At 33.8% G+C, this 23121-nt stretch overlaps 1 protein-coding gene across 2 annotated transcripts in view; it reads left to right on the forward strand.

Annotated features, from left to right (window-relative positions):
• The window catches only part of PCNX2 (pecanex 2), a 380127-nt gene that overhangs the window by 200205 nt on the left and 156801 nt on the right, over window positions 1–23121 (forward strand). For both annotated transcript variants that reach the window (XM_051993594.1, XM_051993595.1), the window contains exons 20-21: window positions 16698–16839; window positions 20672–20849. In XM_051993594.1, coding sequence (XP_051849554.1) covers window positions 16698–16839; window positions 20672–20849 — 320 coding nt within the window. The remainder of the gene's footprint in view (window positions 1–16697; window positions 16840–20671; window positions 20850–23121) is intronic.

Here is a 23121-nt window from a genome sequence, read left to right on the forward strand (position 1 = left end):
TTCTTTAAGGAATCTCTTTGGTAACATGATATATTCAGTGTTAAATCTATAAATTGATTTCATCAAGAGCATAGCTTAGAGCTAAAAAGCATTTTAAAGATCATTTACTCCAGTCCCCCAACTTTAAAGATAAGGTAACTGAGGAATTTCTTTAAATGCTATATATAATACATACACATATAGACATACACACACATAATATAAGCTAAATATATATATATGTATATATTTATATTACAAGCTAATACATACACATATAGACATACACACATAATATAAGCTAAATATATATATATTACACATATATGTAATATTATGTGTAATAATGATATATGTTATATGATTTTATTATATTATGTATAGTGGTGAAGGAACTTTCCAAGGACATTGTAACAGAATACCTGAAAATCATTCACTACTTGGTTTATTTTATATTATATTAGTATATTATACTAATTATTATATACTAGTATATTATAAACACTGAGATGGAAGGAGCTATTCCTTAGTTTTTTATGTATTCCCCTATTGTACATAGAATGTATCTTACATATTCAATATTTCTAAAATGAATTTTTCCAATAAAAATTTGATTTTTATATAATATGTTTAAAATCTATGGGTGATCTAAAGATAAATTCATAAAAATTCTCACAAAATGAGAAATAAGACAAATGTTCACAAAACTATGATCGAAATTATAAAAGTACAATAAGATTTATATACCAAGTATTGAATGTTTTCAAGTTTGGGGAGGTTACCTGAAAGGCAGAATGAATCAAAGGTGGGAAAATGTTGATTATGGAGTCAGAGTATCCAGACAACTTTATGGAACTATGGAGAGAACTTGTAATCAGGAAAATAGAAGTTTCAAATTTGAGCTGAAACACTTCCTAGTTGTGCAAACTTTTGTTGACGTCAGTTATATATTTGTAAAAACGGAGGAATTACTAGCATCTACCTTGTATGGTTGTTGTGATGAGATAATTTTTATAAAACATTCTGTAAACTAGAAGGTGCTAGGTAAGTGACTGATACTTGTACAATTACAAGTAGTAGTAATTGTAGTAGTAGTAGTAGTAGTAATAGTAGTAGTAAGTAGTAGTAGTAGTAGTAGTAGTAGTAGTAGTAGTAGTAGTAATAGATCTAACTCTACAACTTACTACCTGTGTTACTATGAACAAGTCACTTCACCTTTCAGGGCTCAGTTTTCCTACCTCTAAAATAATGGGGCAAACTAAATTATTTCTAATGTCCTATCTAGCTTTAAATTTATGACTTTTCGCATATAAGTGATAAGTGTGTTTGCTGTGAATACTATTCTACTTCATTGCTCATATTATGAATAAACCTGTTATCATCAACCAAAGTTAGAGACTTTGATTTATAAGGAGAACAAGCAAAAACTAAACCTTTGAACCATTTGCTGATCATTAGAACCCATGGATACTTGGTTTGTCTTTGTTAATTGTTGCCTGACTATGATTAAGTCATTTCATTACCTTTACTTCATTTTATCATCAGTAAAATGATGAGATGAGATGAGATACTCTTTAAAGTGCTTTCCAGCTGTAACATTCTGTGATGATCAGATTTCCTATTCTATTATTAGAACATCATTTATAAGCCTTTACAATCTGGTTGTAGTTGACCTTTCCAACCTATTTCACATGATTTCCCTTTCATATACTTTATGTTCCAGACTATTCACTGCTCCCTGAATTCAGTGTTTCCGCTTTTTATTCCATGCCTTTGATCAATTGTACCCTCATGATGGGAATGCACTCTTTCCTCACTCGCCTATCTTACAGTAGAACTTTTAGCTTCCTTTAAAACTTATCTCAGGTATCATCTCCTATAGGAAGTTTTTCCTGAATCCCTTAGCTGTTAATTGTCTCCACCTTTTCAAATTATTTTGTCTCTAATTGTGTTATTATATATCCCAATAGAAAAGTAAGTTTTTGAAGACAAAGTTTTCTAGTTTTGTTTCTTTATACCCAGGACTTAAATACAATTTTATTTACAGAGTAGTGGTCACTTAGCTAAATTCTTATTGAATTGAATTGAAAGAAGATTTTTTTTATACTCAAAAGTTCCAAACTACTCATTTTGAAAGAGAAGGACATTATGGTACCATATAACCTATTATGTTTTGATATTTAGCTCTGAAGATTTAAATTCTAGGGATTTGACCTTGCAAGAAAAAATAGGAGCAGAAAATGCTCATAGAACAGAGATGTTGGCTATGATAAACTGATGCATGACACCCCACAGATCTTAAATCTACTTGTAAGAGTTACTGTCTTGGAGTTAGGTGCCCTAGGGACCAAAATAAGATCAGATGTAAGGATGAACTCATACTGATCTGCTTAAGGCTCTGACCAGCCATAATAAAACAAGAAAATGTGTCTTCTTGTAGATCTAAAACTAAATCAAATGTTTTTGATAGAGAAAATGTACTTCTTTAAGAAAAAAGTGCAATGTTTTGAGTTGTCTTTCACTTAAACTATAGAGAAGAGCTCATTTCAGTAGTCCAACCATTTAAAAAATGTGCAAACCCTTTAGGAAAAGTTACAATGTTTAATTATAATAACTCATGTATGAACTTGTAAATGACAGAATTGGTTTTCATTCTTTTTCTCAAGGGCATAATATTCTAGCAGTAAGAGAAGTAATAAGGCTAAAATAATGTATTTTCATGGTTTCTCTTGCATTAGGGTATTACTGAAAACATAACAGTGAAGCACTGAAATGAAAGGTTTTTTAACCTCATTTTCTATGGAATCTAAAACAATTTCAGATCTGGGAAAATAGATTTAGCATATAAGTGCCCATTCTTGTCCATTTTTTTATAGTTATAAGAAAATCAAGTTTGGTATTCATTTCAGAATTCAGAGTTCAATAAGTATTGAATAGGTACGATATTAACCTTGAATTTAAATAGAAAATACATGTATAATTCTCATATGCAATAGACATGTAAGTATCTATACAGGTTATATATAAGCCTTAATAGCTTAAAACTGGAACTAAGATTTTTGGGACACTGTATACACAGGGTGTTAGTGGAACCTTTTATTCTAGGGATCAGAATATCTCTTATAAAATGCCAAGTCTTGTCAATTCTGCCTCTACAAAATTACTTCCATATATCCCTTCCTCTCAACTCATACAGTTACCACTTTATCCTCTCCTGCCTGGACTACTGTAATGGCTTTCTAATTGGCCTGGCTGCCTTAAATCTCCCTTTTTCCTAATTCATTTCATTGTCATGTTAATTTTTTTCTAAAACAAGGATATGACTGTCACTCACCTATTCCCGAAGTTCCAATGATTCCTTTTTGTCTTTGAAATCAGATACAACTTCCTCTGGCATTTAAATCTTTTTCAAAATTTAGGTCAGCCTATCGTACTAGACTATTTTCACATAACTCCCCTTCAAGCTTCATGCATTATATGTTCCAAACAAATGTGCTACTTAATTATTTCTCCCCATAGGCATAATATTCTCTACTGCATCTATACCATTAAACTGCCTAGAATTATCTCCTTTATCACTTATTCCTCTTAGAACTCCAAAATCCTTTCAAGGCTCAGCTCAAATGCAACTTCCCTTCAGAAGCCTCTTCTGATTGCTCTAGTTATTAAACCTCCTTCCATTACATTATATTTATCATATATCTGACAACTAGGAAATGCTGATAGCTGTTCACTGGGGAATACTATGTGTACCCCAACAATTCATTTATTTGACTGGATCCAAAGGGCAGATAAGCTTATGCTTTCTATACTCTCTAGAGACATAGTGACCTTCTTTCTTCAGCTTTCCCCATCTCTGTGGAGCAATACAGACTCATTGTCAGTTAAGTTTTATGCTTTCTATAGTTTTCAGAGATGCAGTGACCCTTCCTCATCTTTGCCCATCTCTTCCTTCTCTAGGGATGTGTGGATTTGCAAAACTTAACTCTGAACCCCAACTCACTGTCCAAGCTTCTCCTTTGTGTGGGCTCTCACTGAGAAGTAATCATGACTTTGATATAATGATGTTGGCTTTAAATGGAAAAAGATAACAATACTTAGATACTACACGCTCTATTTACTCTTAGCATCCCAATCAATAAACAAATAGCATAAATGACTGGATAATACAGTGTATAATAAACATATAAAACATCTCCCAAATGCTGCAAACCTGACATTCTCCTATACTGTAAAAATCTCCTAAGATATAGCATCAATCTGGACCCAAGAGTTTTAGGTTTGAGTTTATTTTTAATTATCTACTGACACTCATTTTTGAGCAGAGAAAACAAAGCCCAAAAACAACTCACCAGATAAAGACAGAAACTCTAATAGAAGGGAGGACTCTAAACCATGGAGTCAAAAACACAGATGAATTGGCTCAGGATCCAAGTAAACTGAATTTTCATTCAACCCTGTCTGAATTAGAACTGATGTTTTCCCTATTTCTAAGCTGTGTAATCACTGACAGGGAATTACAGCTTCTTATGATCACAGCTGACCCTTTTTGGAGCTAGGCAAGTAGATTCTTTGGCCATCTCAGCAAGGAGCATTTCCCATTATACAGAGAAGGATAATGAGGAACAATAGAAGCAAATGGCTGGCCCAGGTTCTCACAGTCTTTTAAGTATCTGAATCTTGAATAAAACCCAAGTCTCCTGAATCAAAGTCTCTCCATTATACTTCATTGCTCCTCAGCTCAATACTTTTAGAACTATATTCTAAGAAATCTTTTCCAGTGGAAAATGGATTTGACTTATTCACTTTGCCCAGAAGGCAAAAATGAGACCAGGATTAGAAAGTGATATAGAGATAGGTTTCATCTCAACAAAAAAAAAAAAAAAAAAAGTCCTATTCTGCAATTTGGAGAAGAAAAAAGGAATGCAATAATTCCTTATCAGTTCTCACTGGAGGTCTTAAAATAAGAGCCGGAAGGATATTTGTCAGATAGACTAAGAATGTTAGGCTGAATAAGAAGAAACGGCCTTAGAATAATTTAAAGTTTTACATTTGAGCTGAAGAAATTAACTACATAAGCATGGGAAAGTGTGGCTGTTTAATAAGAAATTTTTTTTAAAATCCAAAAGATTCAATACCATAAGTGTTAGCATGGTAGGCATGCTGGCACAAACTTTAGCACTATATGCTTTCTTTGAGGGAAGGTAGAGGACGAATAGTAATGTCTACCTCACAAGAGGTAGACTTGGTACTCCTGGAACATGCTTTATTCATAATTATGGTCAAGGGTAATTATGGTCATTTTTTAAAATCTTAACTTAAATGAAGAGGCAAAAAAATGGGGAAATGACAATCCCACTATATTCTCATCTCGTCAAACAATATCTTGTATATAGTCTTAGTTGAATCATTTCAGGAATGACATTGATAATCTGGAGAGTATTAGAAGAGATTAACCAAAATATGAAGAGTCTTAAGATCATAAAATATGAAATTCTAATGAAGAAAGTGGGATTAGCTTGGAGAAGAAAAAGTTAAGAGGGTACAAGATAAACGAGATAAATTTCTAGTGAAAGAAAAACCCACTACCCCCACAATTGCCACAATCCAATTTGCTTTAGCTCTAATTGTCGGTAGTGGAGTAGGTCTGAGGGTAGTGGATTTCCCCTAACTAAAAATTTTCAGACAAATTGGGGATACTTACTCATTGAGTATGCTGGAGACATGATTCTTGGTCACTTATGAGTTGGATCATCTACCTCTGAGTTCCTTATACTTCAAAGATTCTGTGATTGTATTATAGGAGGAATTCATGTTTTGGTATGGGTTAGAGTAAATGACCACTGAAGTCCTAATAATTAATCCTATAATTCTTTATTCCTCAGAATACCACACACACATACGTCTATTTTCATATGTAGTTTAAAACAGATTGCTCTCTCAGCTGGCATTTTCTTATCGAAAATTCAACACACCGACTTCTTACATTAATCAGTGAGGCATGTGGTGACTTTAATATTACATTTAGATACTAAAGGTCGTCATTGTAATTTCTCCTACAGTGCCATAAGCTGTCAGCTAAAGTTGAATTGTGTATCATAACTGGATTGGTAGCTCAGTTTGTCTAGTGGATTGCAAGTGCTATTAAAAAAAAAAAAAGGATCAGGGACTATTTCAGTAACTCAGGAATAGTTCCCTGTTCTCTGACAGTTTTGATCTTGGAGTTGTTTTATAATCTTTTCAAAAGCCCAGTATTACAATCCTTGGCTACTTTTCACCTATCATTTTGCTTTTGCTTCTAGACAGAAGCTTGACTGTCATTTCTTGACAGATGCAGAGCCTTAGTCATCCTTGATATAGGTTATTGTGTTGGTATTTAAATTCAATTGTATCTGAATACACTGTAGGAACTTTCCTATCCCCTTAAAAAAAAAAAAAAAGACACTAAAAAGGTTATATATAAAACCAAGCCTTCCCTTAAGAATGTTAATGATATGATTTCATCAGAATAAGAGGTCCCTTTAGCAATGCAAATCACAACCTGCATTAGCTATGAAAAGTCAGTTTCTTGTGCACAAAGCTAGTGAGATTCAGAGGTGGGATATAAATTCAGGTTTTCTTAACTCCTGGTCTATCACTCCATATACCTCATTAAGTTTTTTTTTTTCTCTTAAGTACATGTGGTAAAATGACAATCAGAAGAGTGCAATAGGACTTAATAATAGACATGTATAATTTTTGTCTTTGTATTCAAATCATTCAAAATACTGAATTCTTAATAAATTTAATCTATTGATTGATAATTTTTTGATACTGTGCCAGAACTGCTTGGTCTGATATTTTCCCCAAGCCATTTTATACTTTGAATTGCCATGTATTTTTCCCTGCCACTTCTCTCTAAGACCGTAATCAAATGAACAATCCTTTCCTTTTGGAAAGAGTGTATCAGCAGTGTACCCTATTATTCTATCAATAATTCTTGCAACCAATTCTTCCAAACCAAAATTCCCTTCCCTAGATGCCATTCCTCTCTCTCTCTCTCTCCTCTCTCTCTCTCTCTCTCTCTCTCTCTCTCTCTCTCTCTCTCTCTCTTTCTCTCTCTCTCTCTCTCTCTCTCTCTCTCTCTCTCTCTCTCTCTCTCTCTCTCTCTCTCTCTCCTCTCTCTCTCTCTCTCTCTTCTCTCTCTCTCTCTCTCTCTCTCTCTCTCTCTCTCTCTCTTTCTCCATATATATATATGTGTGTGTGTGTGTGTGTGTGTGTGTGTGTGTGTTTCTCCCCCAATTAAAAAGTAATCTCTATGAGGATAGGGACTGTCTCACTTGTATTTGTATCATTAGTGCTTTTCCCAGTATTTGGCACAGAAGAAGCTCTTTAAAAACTTCATTTTCTTTCATTAATTCTTAATTGAAAATTTTGTGAAAAAGTAGAATTTCACTTTAACTTTGCAACTTTTTTTCAAATATTCTGCCTTTGTTCCAAAAGCAACTTTCTTCTTCTTTCAAAGAAAGAAATCCAAATAACTGAGATGATTTCAGCAACTCATTATAACTCACATGAAGTTAAAAGGGAGAGAAAATGGCGTGCAAAACAGAAAGAAGAATGTTGGATAGAAATGCCACTACATTCAGGTTTGTTTTTATGATTAATATATATTTTACTATATAATACATTTGAAAATATATTATGCATAAGAGTATATATAATTTTAAAAGGATTAGATGTTAAGCAATCATTTTATGCCAACTATGCCAACTGCCAGGAAACAAAGAAATAATTAAACATCTCCTGTCCATAAGGAGTTTATAATAATAAGGAAAGGGTAACCTATACAAGTATTACTATGATCCTTTATTTCATCTGAAATTCATTGCTTTAGAAGAATTATTTGGCAGTATTACCTGCAATTTTTATGGGAACCTTATGGAACTTTTTAAAAATCATTATTAGCAAGTAAATTCTGGTTGACTTGAAATAGCATAATTCCCCTTCTCTCAAATCAGTCTTATCTCTACTCACAGGAAAAATAAAATATTTTTAAAAGCTAATTTCACAGCTTTCAAAAATCAGGATGTAAAACTTGACTGCCCCCATATAAATAGCCCCTAGGTCATTCTGCTTTGAGAAATTTATTTTCACTTCAGAAGAATTTCTAGGCAGGATGGTCTACCTTTTTCTTCATTTGAAATTTTATTGCAGGTATTTATCCAGGAAGAATACTAGTCTGAGCTGGTAAATGAATGTTGACAGATCTCAGCTGATGTATTTTTGTAAAGAAGATTATTGTTGTTTAATGAGAAGATTTATTTTAATTCTGGAGATCTTGCTTAAATAGAAAAAATGAAAAATAAAATAATATTGAAATAAAACCATTGCAATTATCTATATTTTATAACAGAAAAAAATGCAAAAGCTAGGTGGTGCAGTGGATAGAGCAACAGCCCTGAAGTCAAGAGGACTTGAGTTCAAATCTAGCCTCAGATACTTAACACTTATGAACTGTGTGACCCTGGGCAAGTCACTTAACCCCAATTGCCTCAGCAAACAAAACAAAAAAGAAAGAAAGAAAGGACTGACCTTAGAAGCTATCAAATCTAACACCTTAATTTTAGAAATAAAGAAACTGAAACTCAGCAAGGTTATATCATTTACCCACAGCCCTACAGCTGGGCAGCTAAGTGATGCAGAGCATAGAATAGTGGTCTTAGAATGAGGAGGACATCTTCCTGAGTTCAAATTTGACCTTAGACACTTATTAGCTGTGTAATCCTGGACAAGTCACTCAAATCTGTTTGCCTCAGTTTCCTCCTCTATAAAATGAACTGGAGAAGGAAATGGAAAACCACTTCAGTGTCTTTTTCAAAAAAATCCTAAGGGGGATCAGGAAGATTTTGAAACAACTAGGCAATTACTTTGGAATCTGATGGCACTCTTGAACCCTTATGTAAAATACATTTTATTTTAAATACTTTTAGAGGCAACTGATATTATATACAAAGTTAACATCTAATCCTTTTAAAATTGTATACTCTTATGCATAATATATTTTCAAATGTATTATATGGTAAAATATATATTAATCATCAAAGCAAATAACTGGAGTGTTATTTCTGTCCAACATTCTTCTTTCTGTTTTCACCCCATTTTCTCCTCATTTCACTTCATGTGAGTTATAATGAGTTGTTGAAATCATCTCAATTATCTGGATTTCTTTCTTTGATGAAATTTCTATTGCACCATTTCTATTTCTTAAGTGTTAATTATTGTGTTTTCCTACAATGCTTTAATTCTCATGCCATTAATTATCTGAATCTAACCATTCTTTTCCTGCTCCATATATATATATATATATATATATATATATATATATATATATATATATATATATAACACAAGATGATTTTCTTTCTTGTTAATCTCTTTGATTGCTTGATCCTCTCCTATTTAACTTTTTCCACAGGATCTTAACCACAAAATTTTAATGAGTTAAATAATAAACATTTATTTTCTTTTGGATGGGACACTGAGGTCCAGCTTTCCGAAGTACAGTGTCAATTTTCATGCTATTAATGACAAGACTATTCAGATCATTCACTGGGAAAGGTCAGGGTCTCTAGTCCAGCTCAAATTACTCTAATTACAAAAGGTCCAGATACTTGTATTCATTCAATCAAGCAAGCAATGGTGTAAACTAAATGTGAACAAGCCCTGAACCAGTGGAAAGAGTGAAGAAACTCCATCATTGGATGAAAAACAGATGATTCCTCACAGGAAATGTGTTGTATTTAGCTGAAAAAAATAAAACAAATCTTTGGACCTCTGTATAAGACAGCAAGCCAGTTAAAAATATCTGGAATTCCAATAAAAGTTGGTAGACTAGGCAAAGGCTCATTGTTGCAATGGGAATTCAGAGGAAAGGAAATGGGGAGATCACTAGATGGTCTTCTCAGAAAAGAAGAAGGAATATTAAAAAAATATAGCATATGTATATATATAGGGATATAGAAAGTAAATATGGATGAATTAAATGAAGGTTTTTTTTTTAGTAGGGTTTTACTAGATATGCTAATGTTTCTCAATCAAACTATTCACAGAATTACAGAAAAGGAATGTGTTAAAGTGAAATGAGTCTTGGATTTTGAATCATTTTGGAATCTAGACATTCTTCTTACTAAGTCATCTTGCTTATTTAAATTCTGTGTGCATCAATTTCTAATCTATAAAATGATAACAGCAGAATAGAATGTGAACGCTAAGATCTATTCCAACTTTAAATATGTATAACCAGGTGGCTGTTAAGCAGACATCAGCATGTTCAGCTAATACATGTGGAAGATATTGGGGAATCTGTTGCCAGAGAAGCATGATGGCATGCTTTTTTTTGAATGCAGCCCATTAAAAAAAAAAAAAACTCCTTTTCATTAGATAGTTAGCAGACTAAACCTAGTTACAGAGACCCCAAATGAGAGAACAAGGCACTTCCATTACATGTCATCATTCCTCTCCAGAGGCAGGCTCTCTATCCATGTGAGTGATTGCATTATCTGAGTACATTGAGGCTTGCTTACTAGCCCCCTTTTATATTTATCATGCTATGGTTCTCTAATTTCAGGGATTATTCAGTCTAACTTTTACCTGAACAGGAATTCTTTCTATAGCATCTATAAAAAGCTTTCCCTTGAAGACCTCCAGTAATGGGAAAATGCATTATTACCTCCTGAAGCAGTCTTTTAGGATAGATTTGGATTACTTTTTTGACTCTCATTGTTGGGAAGTTTTTCTTTATATTAAAATAAAATTGATCTTTTCAATTTCTAGCCTCTAAAAATCTTATTATACCTCTCCCTCCCCTGTCAGGGACAAACATACAATTTGTTCACGTGAGTACTTTGAAATTAATAATATCAATAATATTTATTAAACACTTACTATGAGATGCTAGAGAAGCAAACACACACACACACACACACACACACACACACACACACACACAACTAACCCTTACCTTTAAAGAGCTTATATTTGGGGGGAGGATATATCATTTACACAAGTAAGTAAAGGCAAAAGACATAGAAAATAATGAAAATATAATTTCAATTTCAATTATTTCAAGATACAATGTTAATTGTTATATTTATTAAGAAAATCCTCACATAGAAGGTGGCATCTGAGCAATGCTTTGAATGAAAATTTATATTCTATGAGATAAAGATAAAGAGAGGTGAAAGGCAGATGGATAGAAGGGAGGATCACTTGTGTAGAGACACTAAGGCACAAGCGAGAATACCCTGTATGGGTACCAACAAGCAGGCCAGCTTGTCTGGAATAGAAGACGACTAATATATAATTAAAACTGAAAAGGGAGGGAGGGGCCAGATTGTGGAGTCCCTTAAATGCTGGGCTAAGGATTTTGTAATTTATCCTAAGGGCAGAAGGAAGCAATTAAAGATTTGGTCTAGAGGAAGGGTAGAAGGGATTATGACATAGATCTGTATTTTCAGAATTTCAATTTGACATCTATATGGAGAATAGATTGAGGAGGGAAGAAAATATAGGCAGAGAGAGCAATCAAGAGTTTATTTCAATAATCCAGGGAAGAGGGCATGAGATCCTAAACTGTGCTGTAATGGAGGCAGTTAGTTAGTGCAGTGAATAGGGTACAGGGCCTGGAATCAAGAAAATTTGAGTTCAATTCAAAATCAAGACAGCAAACCAGTTAAAAATATCTGGAATTCCAATCAGAGTTGGTAGACTAGACTAAGGCTTATTTTTACAGTGGGAACTCAGAGGAAAGAAGTGAGAAGATCACTAGATGACCTTCTCAAGGAAGTTAGCCAAGAAAAGGAGGAATATAAGAAAACATAGCATATATATAGGGATATAGAAAGTAAATGTGGATGAATTAAATGAAGGTGTTTTTTTGTCTGAAGTGTCTGAAACACTTGGGAGCTATATGATCTTGGCAAGAAACTCAACTCCTTTTTGCCTAAATTCCTCATTTGCAAAATAGGGACACATTGAAGAAGGAAATGGCAAATCACTTCAATAAGTTTGCCAAGAAAATCTCATGGATGCTGTCCACGGGGTCATGTAGTCCTGTGAAACTACAGCAGTGACTATGAGATGCCAAGAGCTATTGTAGAAAGAACTGACAAGATTTAGGAACTGGTTGGATATGGAGGCTGAGGGAATGTGAGAAATCAGGAATAACTTCAGAACTACAAACTTAAGGAGAGGGGAAAATGGTGGAGCCAATAACAGATCCGAGGAAGGTTAAAGAAGGGATACATTGGAAGGAAATATAAAAATTTATTGTGGGCAGGCTCACTTTGAGATACCTATGGAACACCTACATAAAAACAGTTGGTGCTTTTGAATGGGAATTCAGTAGATTTGGGTGTCACCTAAAAAGAAATGACAAGTGAGCTCTTGGGAGCTAAAGAGATAAGCAAGGGAAAGAGAGGAGGGGCCGGTCTGAGTCCAGAGTGAGCTTAGTGAGTGCTAGGTAGAGAATGATCCAACAAAGAAAACTAAGGAGGGGTGGTTAAACTGGTTTAAAAAAACAATAACAACAACAACCAAGAGAAAGAATAGTGTTACAGATAACAAGGGAAGAAAGATTGTTTAGAAGGTAGAGAGGATGGGATGGGGAATGTCAGATCATATTCTTCAAGTAGCATTTTCTCTAAATTAGATGTCTCCTGTTTCTTATACTGATCTGTATTTACCATGGGTTTCTATTTCCCTCATCATTCTGATCCCTCACTATTCTCTGGAGACTCTCCAGTTTGTTAATAAAATTCAGTACCAAGGAAGAAAATAATACACCAGATGTGATCATCCATGGCAATTGAGTCTGCAGTACATTTGAGCTCTCCTATCCCCATATCTATTGTGCCATATGAAGGGTTGGAAATGGCACTCTAAAATAAAGACAGCAAGAATAACTGAACCTGATTAAATAACATCCAGAAGAAATTTAGACTGAAGGAAATATAAGAGTTATTAGTTCCCTTGGTATCTGTAAAATCTTTTCATGAAGATTTTAAAAGAATGGGAAAAGCTATGACAATATTATTACAAAAGAGGGGTTAGGCTGACATAAACAATTACTGACTCTGTTCTAAATTTAAGCCTTTTCTCGGTCCTTATCCTTCTTGACCTCTCTGCAATGTTAGATGCTTTTTCTCACTACATTCTACAGAATACATAACCTCTGTTGATTGCTTTGTGGTATTATTCTATCATGGTTGGTTTCCTGCCCAATAGACTTCTCACTCAAAATTACCATCCATATACTTATTCTTATGCAGGGGTGTATACTAAGACTGTGTCCTAGGCATTTTCATCTGCTTTCTTTCCACTTTCTCTTTTAATGATCTCATCAGTTCACATGGATTCAACTTTGCTTCTCTCCTCTGTAGAAAACTTCTAAATTCACAGATCTAATTCCATCTCTCTCCTGAATTACAATCTTGATTTTTCATCTGTTTACTTAACATTGTCCCACTGGCATCCCAAACTCGACATGTTCAAAATAAGATTTATCTTTCCTCCTAAACACATCCTTCCTCCTAACTTCTTTATTTTTACAATGAGCACTACTATTCTTCCAGTCACCTAGTATTTCAACCTAAGAGATATCCTCAAATCTTCATTCTCACAAATCTACTATATCTAATTAATTGTCAAATCTTGAAATTTGTACATCTTCAACATCTCTGATAGCTGTCCTGTTCTCTTACTAGTTCAAGTTCTCATTCCTTCTCAATTGGATTATGGTAATGGCCTCCTAATTTGTTTCTTGGCCTCTACTTTCTCCCTCTCCAATTTGTTCTCACCACAGTAGACAGGCTGATATCCCTAAAGTTCAGATCAGACCACAATAGTCTTCTTCTCAGGAAGTGTTAATGTCTTCCCATCACTTCTGAGTTAAAATGAAAACATTTTATTTTTCTTTCATGAACAGCACTACCTAGCTTTCCTGACATGTCATAATTTAAATGGGGACAAAATAAATATTTCCCAAGTAATGCTATGTTGTTGAATGAGCAGCCTATTGAGTGATTGATCATCACTCATGTTTTATGTCTATCTATCTATATCCCCTGCTAATGGACAATAAACTAATCCCAGAAGTACATAGGGAGAGAAATTTAAGTTGCGTTATATCTGGGAAATTTTTCAAAACTTTTTAATGATGACAAGCTGTTTTCTGCAAACACTACCCATCTTTTTAACACCTATAAGTTCTTGATGAAATTAGTTGTTTATTTCTCAGGTAACATAGTTGTATGTTAAGATTTTTAAAATAGGGATGATATTGCTTATCCTGCAACACCTTTTTTTTGTTTGTTTTTTAAGTGATGAGAGTGCTAACAAAACTTCTAATATTTAGGCATTTTAATTAAACTGCTTTTATTATACTGGCTTTTGTTGTCTGATCCTTGGTTCCCTATTCCTTTATATTTCTAACGTGCATAATAATCTTCAAAACTCCAAAATATCTGTGAATTCATCAGTGTTATTATGCCTTTTGCTGATGATGACTATAATTCCTCCACATTCTTTTAGCTGCCTTCAATTGCTTTAGACAAAAATAAAATTAATGTCTGAAGACCAACCTAATGCTAATAAGCTTTTCTAAACTTAACTGGACCAGTCATTGTATAACAGACATATTGCCTGCTATCTATTTCTTAAGCTTGTGGTCTTCTGAAATCAACAGGGTGCTGGAATAAGCTTAAACTTATTAGAACTGATCGTTTGATTTTTCAGTGTGAGCATCTACAACTTGGAATTGGCAAATTCTACAAATCAGGTCTGGATTTTTTGTTTTGTTGATTGTCTAAACCTAAAAGTGAAGGATAATATTGCAGATTAAATTTAAAGTGTTAAATGTTTATCAATATAATTTAGCCTCACCTTTGTAATCCAGGGTTACTTCTGCAATATAGCGAAACACTGGAGCAAGACTTCAGTAGAATCAGAAATATTTAATTTTTTTTCACCATGGCCCTAATTTTAAATAATCACTCTCACTCTGAATGAATAAAAAGACATTTATTAAGAAGAAACCATCACATTCCATGCATTATACTAGTTGATGAGGATATAAATATAAAAGTAAAATATTCTTGGTTCTCAAGGAGCTCATATTCCTTATTTGGAAGTATGTAGCCCTGGAAAGGAGTTTTGATCTGGGTGGTCATAACAATGGTGAGTAGAACCATAGGATACTTGACCATCACGTGCTTACTGGAAGAAGTATAAGTTCTGATTCTTTTTTCTTTAATTTATTTCTTTTTAAATTTTTTTTCAAAATTATATGACAAATTGTGTTTCTTGTGTAATTCTGGGCTCAATTCACTACTCCACCTAGCTATAGCCAAGTGATGCAATGGAAAGTGTGCTGAATCAAATATCAGCAAAGATCTCAGTTCAAATCTGACACTAAGCAGTTGTGTAGGTCTGGGAAAATCATTACCCTCAGTTTTCTTTAGGTTCTACAAAAGTAAAATGAGGACAATGTAAATAGCTATTTCTCAAAGTTTCTGTGAGATAATATGCTTAGCATAGTGCTTGGAATTTAATAGGCACTATAGAAATGCTTATTTCTCTCCCTTCTTTATTAAATTGAAATCTACTTAGCTGTATATCTTTGTAGTATCTATCTTTTTAGCCACAGAACCTAGCATATTTATTCAATTTAAATTAAATTTTAGTTGAACCATAGACACAAGTTAAAATTTCTCAATATGGTAAAAATATATATCTTCTCAATTGAAGAGAAGATATATATTTTTACCATGTTGAGAAATTTTCTATTGAAAATTTGTCTTCTATATTGAAGACATAGAAGAATAACTATTAATTAGGAGGAAATTGCCTATATTAGAAAGAACAAAAGAATATAGTACAGAAGTAGTATTTATATTTGTTGGCTTTAAGATTTATGATCTGACCATTTACATATAAATGACCAAATACATGCAGCAGATTTATTTTCCAGATTATAACAGACTGACAGCTTACAGAAATCATCCATCAATGAACAATGAGTTAAGCCCAGAATTAATCAAGAAGAGAACAAAATTGATTACCTTTAGGAAATTGCAAAATTATTTTAATGATTCCAAACTCCCAAAAACAATGCCCATCTTCTAAATATCAATGTTTAATAGTGTTCTTATATGGCATACAAGTCGCCAAATGGACCCTGAATATAACATGGGTCAATGGAGAAACCCTATTGTATTTGTGTGCAGGCTACAACATAGAACAAATTGACAAACATAAAAGAAGAAGGTGAATAAAAAAATATTATCAGAGAAATATAAAATGGGATAAAAAAAAAAGATGGGCTGAACTCACAATCAGAGTAAGAACAATAGGAACGCTGATGATGAAATTTCAGGAGAAAGTATGAAAGCATCCCAAAATGTTGGTGGATGCCCCTTGGCAAAACTGAAGAGACATGGGGAAAAAGTCATACAGATTGGGAATGCAGAGACAGGTTGGCTTCCTCTTTGGAAACATCCAGAGTGATGAGATCATAGATCTATTTGAATAAGATGAATGAAATTGTGACTTCTGTCTAGTATTCTCAATCAACATCTTTTGACCTCAAGCTATATCATGTTTATATAAAATGATCCTACAGATAAATAATTTAGCAAATGGGAATTCTAAGTTTGTTTGCTTTTCTTTCTTTTCCCCAGATGTTGCCCATCTGATGTGGTTTGAAAGACTTTATGTCTGGCTTCAGTGTTTGGAGAAATACATCTTGTACCCAGCAATAATTTTGAATGCCCTCACTATTGATGCATTTTCGATTAGCAATTACAGGAGACTTGGTGGCCAGTAAGTAGCTAATGGTTTAATCATATAATAATTTAAATTTCAAAACTACAGTGAATTTTAAACTATAGTGACTTTTTCTAAGTGCCTTAAAGCATTTCAGCAACCACCTCTGCTGTTCCTTACCACTAGAAAATCTGACCATGAAAAAAATGGGAACTAGTAAATATCAGATTAATTCACGTTGCTGTTGCTTGGTTGGTCATTTTGAGTGACCTGAATCCAAATGAAGTTAGGTCTCTCTTCTAAGTGATGTTACAAATAAATGCCAGTCAATATGAAAATCAACACAGAAATACTTGGACTGTGAGTTCAAATAAAATTCCTGAGATGTGGTATGAGTGCAGATCTCTTGAAAATCTTAGAACTTTACAAACTGTCATTCCATTTAGCAACTATTCTGTTACTTTGTAGCTGGGGGAGAGGAAACTTAATCACTGTCACTGCTCTTCTTGAATTTATTAGGTTTAGTATTATAATTAAAAGGACAGAGCCTCTAGGCTTTATCTACTCCAGATTCTTGGATTGTTCTTTTTTTTTTTTTGCAAAGTAATAATATACAATAGATTTATCAGTTTTAAACACTCAAATTAAATTTAAAATTTAAAAAAATTTAAACTAAAAAGAACTTAATTTTGAGTTTTTAAATGAAAATCCAGCTGATAACTTGTGGACTTATCATTCTGACAAAAGGTAAAAGTTTCTCATCACATAAGTTGTTAGCTCATATGAGAATGAAAAGAATATTCCATGACTTCTTTTTATAGATTTACTGCTTTGGCATATGACACTTTGCTCAAACAAGACGTGCCAAAAAAAAACCATGCTATATAATACCAGACACACAATATGTAACTGCTATTCCATTTGCAGTGGGTAAGAACACTGCATTTGGCAACAAAAGTTTTGGGTTTGAATCCCAGTTTTGCTATTTAACACGTGTGCAACCATGGAAAGATTGATCAGTCTCTCTGGGTCGCAGTTTTCTCATCTTTTAAATGAAGGAGTTGGACTCTTTATATTCTAAAGCCTCTTCCAACTCTAAAATTGTGATCCCATAATTATGTTTGCCAAACTAATAAAAAGCCAAGGTTAATGACATTTTAACACTAGATTGTGCCTGGTGATAGCTACATAGTTCATATCTACAATTATGGGGGCATTTAATTATGATGTCCATACAAGAGCTCTGTTGTAGTTGGGGATTGCATTACTGTACAGTGCCTTTGGACCAGATGTCCTTTTGTCCTATCATCCCAGGAGGTCTCAATCATCCCAGGTAAATCCTGGTTTTCATCTGTTGTGTCTTAGATTAGAACAATTAAGTATTTTAATATCAAGTCTCTTCAATAGGCAACTACTTATTAAAATAATTCATTCAAACCAGGGCCCCAAAAGTTGAGGTTTGGAGTTCATATTTCTCTGGGTTTTGTTTGGATGGTCTAGGTTGTTACAATATTCCTGAGACCTATAAGGCATTTTTGATCCTGGAAGTCAGAGTTATTTGCTTCATCCTTAACTGCAGAGACTGTTTAGATACCATTTTCTTGATAACTGAAGGAGAAACCACAGATTTTCAAAAACTTTTATTCTCTAGATTTCATACTTTGTTACTGAAAGTAACAGAAACAGAGAGAATTCACTAGATATAGTTCATTAAAGGAATATTTCTCTCTGTCTGTATGTCTCTCTCTGTCTCTCTCTCTCTCTCTCTCTGCCTCTCTCATTCTTTCTCTCTGTATCTGTGTCTTTCTCTCTTCCTCTGTCTCTGTCTCTGTATCGTTCTCTCTGTCTCTGAGTCTGTCTCTGTCTCTCTCTGTCTCTGTCACTCTGTCTATCTCTGTGTGCAATCCTACTTTGTGATGTAGGTTCAGTAGTGGATGTCTTCCAAAACAGACCCTATTTCCCATATTGAGGTGTATTTCATAAAGCCAAAATCCCAGCTTATAAATTGTCACAAGTCTGCATCTCTACAACACAGCACAACGGGAAAAGCATTGGATTTGTGTCAGAACTTCTAGGTTCAAACTCTAGCTTTACTACTTACTACCTGTGTAATCTTGGATGAAGAAATTACCCTCTAGACCTTTGTTCCTCATCTATAAAACTGAAGGGGTTTACTGGGTGTCAATCAATAACCAATGAAAAGAACACGGGACCTACAGTCAAAGGAGTTCAGTTCAGAGCTTACCTTTGATTCTTACTTCTTGCATGGCCTTAATCAAATAATTTAAATTCACTGTGCCTCAGTTTCCTCATTTGCAATATGCTATAATATGCAATTTGCAATACTAGATGAGCTTTAAGATTCTACCCAATTCTAGATCTATTACCCTCTGAAAAGATGGTCTCTGAAGACTCTTCCCAGTCTAATATCTAAAACCCTACTAATTTCTGTTAGCCCACCAAGTAGAAAACTACTTGCATCTCACGCAGGGTCATTTTGAGGATATGGTCCATGAAGTCTCAGGAATAGTAGAGCTTAGAGAAAGCAACTAGCCCTGGGACTGAAGATTTTAAAAATCTGTGTAAGATTTTTGAAAACACTTTTTAAAGATTATTCCATGGAATAAGAGGTAAGCCCCAAGAAAGAAGGGCTAAATCCAGGAAGAGAAACTCAGAAATACAGACCTAATAAAGTATCAAGTTTATATAAGCCTTTGCCCTTGCTTTCTGTGCCTTTCCCCAGAGAAAAACTTTTAGTACACATATTTTTCAGGGGAAAAACTAGTACCGACATCTCAGGTGGGCTAGTGGATTGATAGTTACCTTAAAATGTGTGAACCCAAGAAAAGATAGACCTCTTAAAAATATATCCTTTCATTCTATTACTCAGTTCTAACATAGCCCCCATAGTCATGTAGTCTTATATGATACTGTACATGATATTGTAGAAACTAGTTCTCCCTTGGAATATCATGATTAAAACATGTTCCCTTTATGAATTCATAGTCTCTTTCAGTATAATCTGATTCCCTATGGGAGGTAAGTCCTGAACTCAGCAGTCAAAGAAGAGTTTTTCATTTACCTGGCTCTGCTCATAATTGAAGTTTCATATGTTCATCTCTCTCTGTCTCTCTCTCACTGTCTCTCTCTCTCTCTCTCTCTCTGTCTCTGTCTCTCTCTGTGTGTCTCTCTCTCTGTTTCTCTCTCTCTCTCTGTGTGTGTGTGTGTGTGTGTCTCTGTCTCTGTTTCTCTCTGTCTCTCTGTGTCTCTCTCTCTCACTGTCTTTCTCTCTCTTTCTCACTCTCTCTGTCTCTCGCTCTGTCTGTCTCTCTCTCACTATCTTTGTCTCTCTCTCTCTCTCTCTCACTGTCTCTCTCTCTCTCTCTCTGTCTTTGTCTCTCTCTCTCTCTCTCTTTCTGTCTCTCTGTTTCTCTCTCTGTCTCTGTCTCTCTGTCTCTGTGTGTGTGTCTCTCTGTCTCTGTCTCTCTCTGTCTCTTTGTCTCTCTGTCTCTCTGTCTCTCTGTCTCTCTCTCTCTCTTTCTCTCTCTCTCTGTCTTTCTCAGTCTCTCTGTCTCTGTCTCTGTCTCTCTGTCTCTCTGTCTCTCTCTGTTTCTGTCTCTTTCTGTATGTGTGACTATGTGTGTGTGTGTGTGTGTGTGTTAGATATGGCTAAGACTGTTTCTGAGTTGGTACCATTGAGTCTGTCGAGCTTCCTCACAGTGTCACCTCACCTGTTGTTGTTCCATGATTGTCTTCTTTTAGAAGAGGAGCAAAATGAGAACTATATGCCCCCAAAATGAATTGTCTGTGCTTAGCTTACATAATTAGTCTTTGGGTGACAATATCATTGATCATGTTTTTCTTTCTTTCCTTCCCTCTTTTTCACCAGCTGTGACATTTTTCTGATAACAATAGCTGGCATGAAGCTGCTACGTACCTCCTTCTGTAACCCTGTTCACCACTTTGTTACCTTGAGTTTCACCGTCATCTTTTTCCAGTTTGATTGCAAAAATCTCTCAGAAAGTTTCCTCTTGGATTTCTTCATGGTGTCTATTTTGTTTAGCAAGGCAAGTTAAAGAACATTTTTTAACCTTTATTTTCAAACAAAAATCAGATATTATATTTAATTTAAATTGTTTTTCTTTATAGATACATGTAGAATGAAATTAGTTAATGCAATTAATTTTGTGATACTATTACTTTGATCCCAGTAAATTCCAAATAGAATTTAAATATATTCAAATTAACTGCCAGATTCACAATTTTAAATGTTCGTTTATATGCATGCTATTTTCAAGCAATCTGTAAATCTGTAAATAAATCAATCTGTAAACATTTATTAAATACCTACTATATGCCAGATTCTGTGCTAAACATTTCTACAGATTTCCAGAAACTATTGGCATGAATTATAAGGTGAAGTAGGTAAAAATTTTAGAATTCATATAAGCTATGGTCATATCACCTGAGCATAAGCCTTATCACTTACTGGTCTCCAAGATACTTCCAAGTAATGTTATTTTCTTAACTCACTTCAGGCCAAGTTTTCCTTCATTATAAGGTAATAGTTACAAAAAACAAAATGTGTAATGAAAAAATGTGAAAATTAAAATATGCAACACCTCCCAATACAGTATAAGATCACATTTGTTTTTTGGCTACATACATACATTGTTTTTTGGCTTAACTATCCTATCATCTACATACATACAGTCAACTAAAAGATCCAGATCATTGTGTCTTTCTTAACCTCCCCCATATTATACTTGTAAAATGGACTTTTTGAATCAAAGTGCTAGATTTTATATGTGTAAGAATTTAATTTCATCTTATTTGATTTGGCCCAATATTTAAACCTGTTAAGTTCTTTTTGAATTTTCATTGTCATCCTTTCTAGATTTTTAACATCTGTAGATTTGATAAATATGTCATTGATAAAAATGTTCAAAAGCACAGGACCAAGCAGATTCCTGAGAAATTTCTTAGTTGATATTAATGTCTCTACTTCGTATAATCATCCATACAGATTCAAAAACATCTTAACTATCTTATCATCTACATGTTACCCACAGCCTTCCATCCCTGTCCAGATAAATAGCTCCTTTACTATCTCCCAACTTCTGTTGGGTTTCAACTCCTTATTAGTTGTTTGTGTCTCATCCTTTATAGCACAAGTCCTTAATCTTGACAGTGAAAACAGAAACAAAATAAATTAAGCAGCTCTAAATCCTCTCTTATCATTGACTCATGCATCCTTAGCAACAATCTATCCCTTTTATTTTTAATAATGATGATTAAAATAATTTTATGTAGTTCTTTGAAGTTTTGAAGAGAATGTTAGCACACATTTTATTTTAGCCTCCAAGAACATTGAGATACACACAAACACACTTCCATTTTTACAAGTATTATTTCCTCCTTTTAAAGATTATAACATGTGCTCAACGTATTTAAATGACTTTGACATGATTATAAAACTAATAAATATCAAAGAAACATACTAAATCCAGGTCTTCCTGACGCCATATATTCTATCCACTCTGCAACACTGCCTCTTTCCCCTAGATTAGATTTAAAAAACAAAACAAAAATATTTTTATTATTCTTAGTTTTCCTTACCAGCCTTAATTCACTCTAAACTTTAGTTTTTCTGACACTATTCTTATAGATCCATGGCATTCTTTTAAATCCATCTTATATTACCTGGCCTTGTTTCCATTTTTTTATTTTGTTTTACTTATTCTTTGTGTACCTGCATCTCTCTCTGACTCTGTCTTTATCTCTGTTTGTCTTTTTTCTATCTCTTTGCCTGTCTCATGTCTGTCTCTCAGTCTCTGTCTCTCAGTCTCTGTCTCTCTCTCTCTCTCTCTCTCTTTCTCTCTCTCTCTCTCTCTCTCTCTCTGTCTCTCTGTCTCTGTCTCTGTCTCTGTCTGCTCTCTTTTATTGGATCCTTTATTTATAGATCCTTCTTAGACAATGTTCCACTGTGAGGCTCATCCAGCCAAGTGAGCAATACTTGTGTTTATGTATTTGTGTTCCAATCTTTAGGTCACCTTGTTTGTTATCCATACTTTGTATATTTTATATTTTTATATAGTGTATATTTGTACATATATAGATATAGATATAGATTTTATATTTAAGACTGGTTTTTATTGCTACCTTATTTCTTGGATTTTATCTTTGTATATTAGATGCTTTTTCTACTGCTATTCTTCTTCCTATAATTTAATTACTTTTTATGGTATCTAACTTGGGGTATATATATGATTGATTTATGTGTATGTATACCTGCATATATTTCTGTACATATGTATACAGATGTGTCTCTATATACAT

The sequence above is a fragment of the Antechinus flavipes genome, chromosome 4, assembly GCF_016432865.1.
Source record: "Antechinus flavipes isolate AdamAnt ecotype Samford, QLD, Australia chromosome 4, AdamAnt_v2, whole genome shotgun sequence".
NCBI lineage: Eukaryota > Metazoa > Chordata > Mammalia > Dasyuromorphia > Dasyuridae > Antechinus > Antechinus flavipes.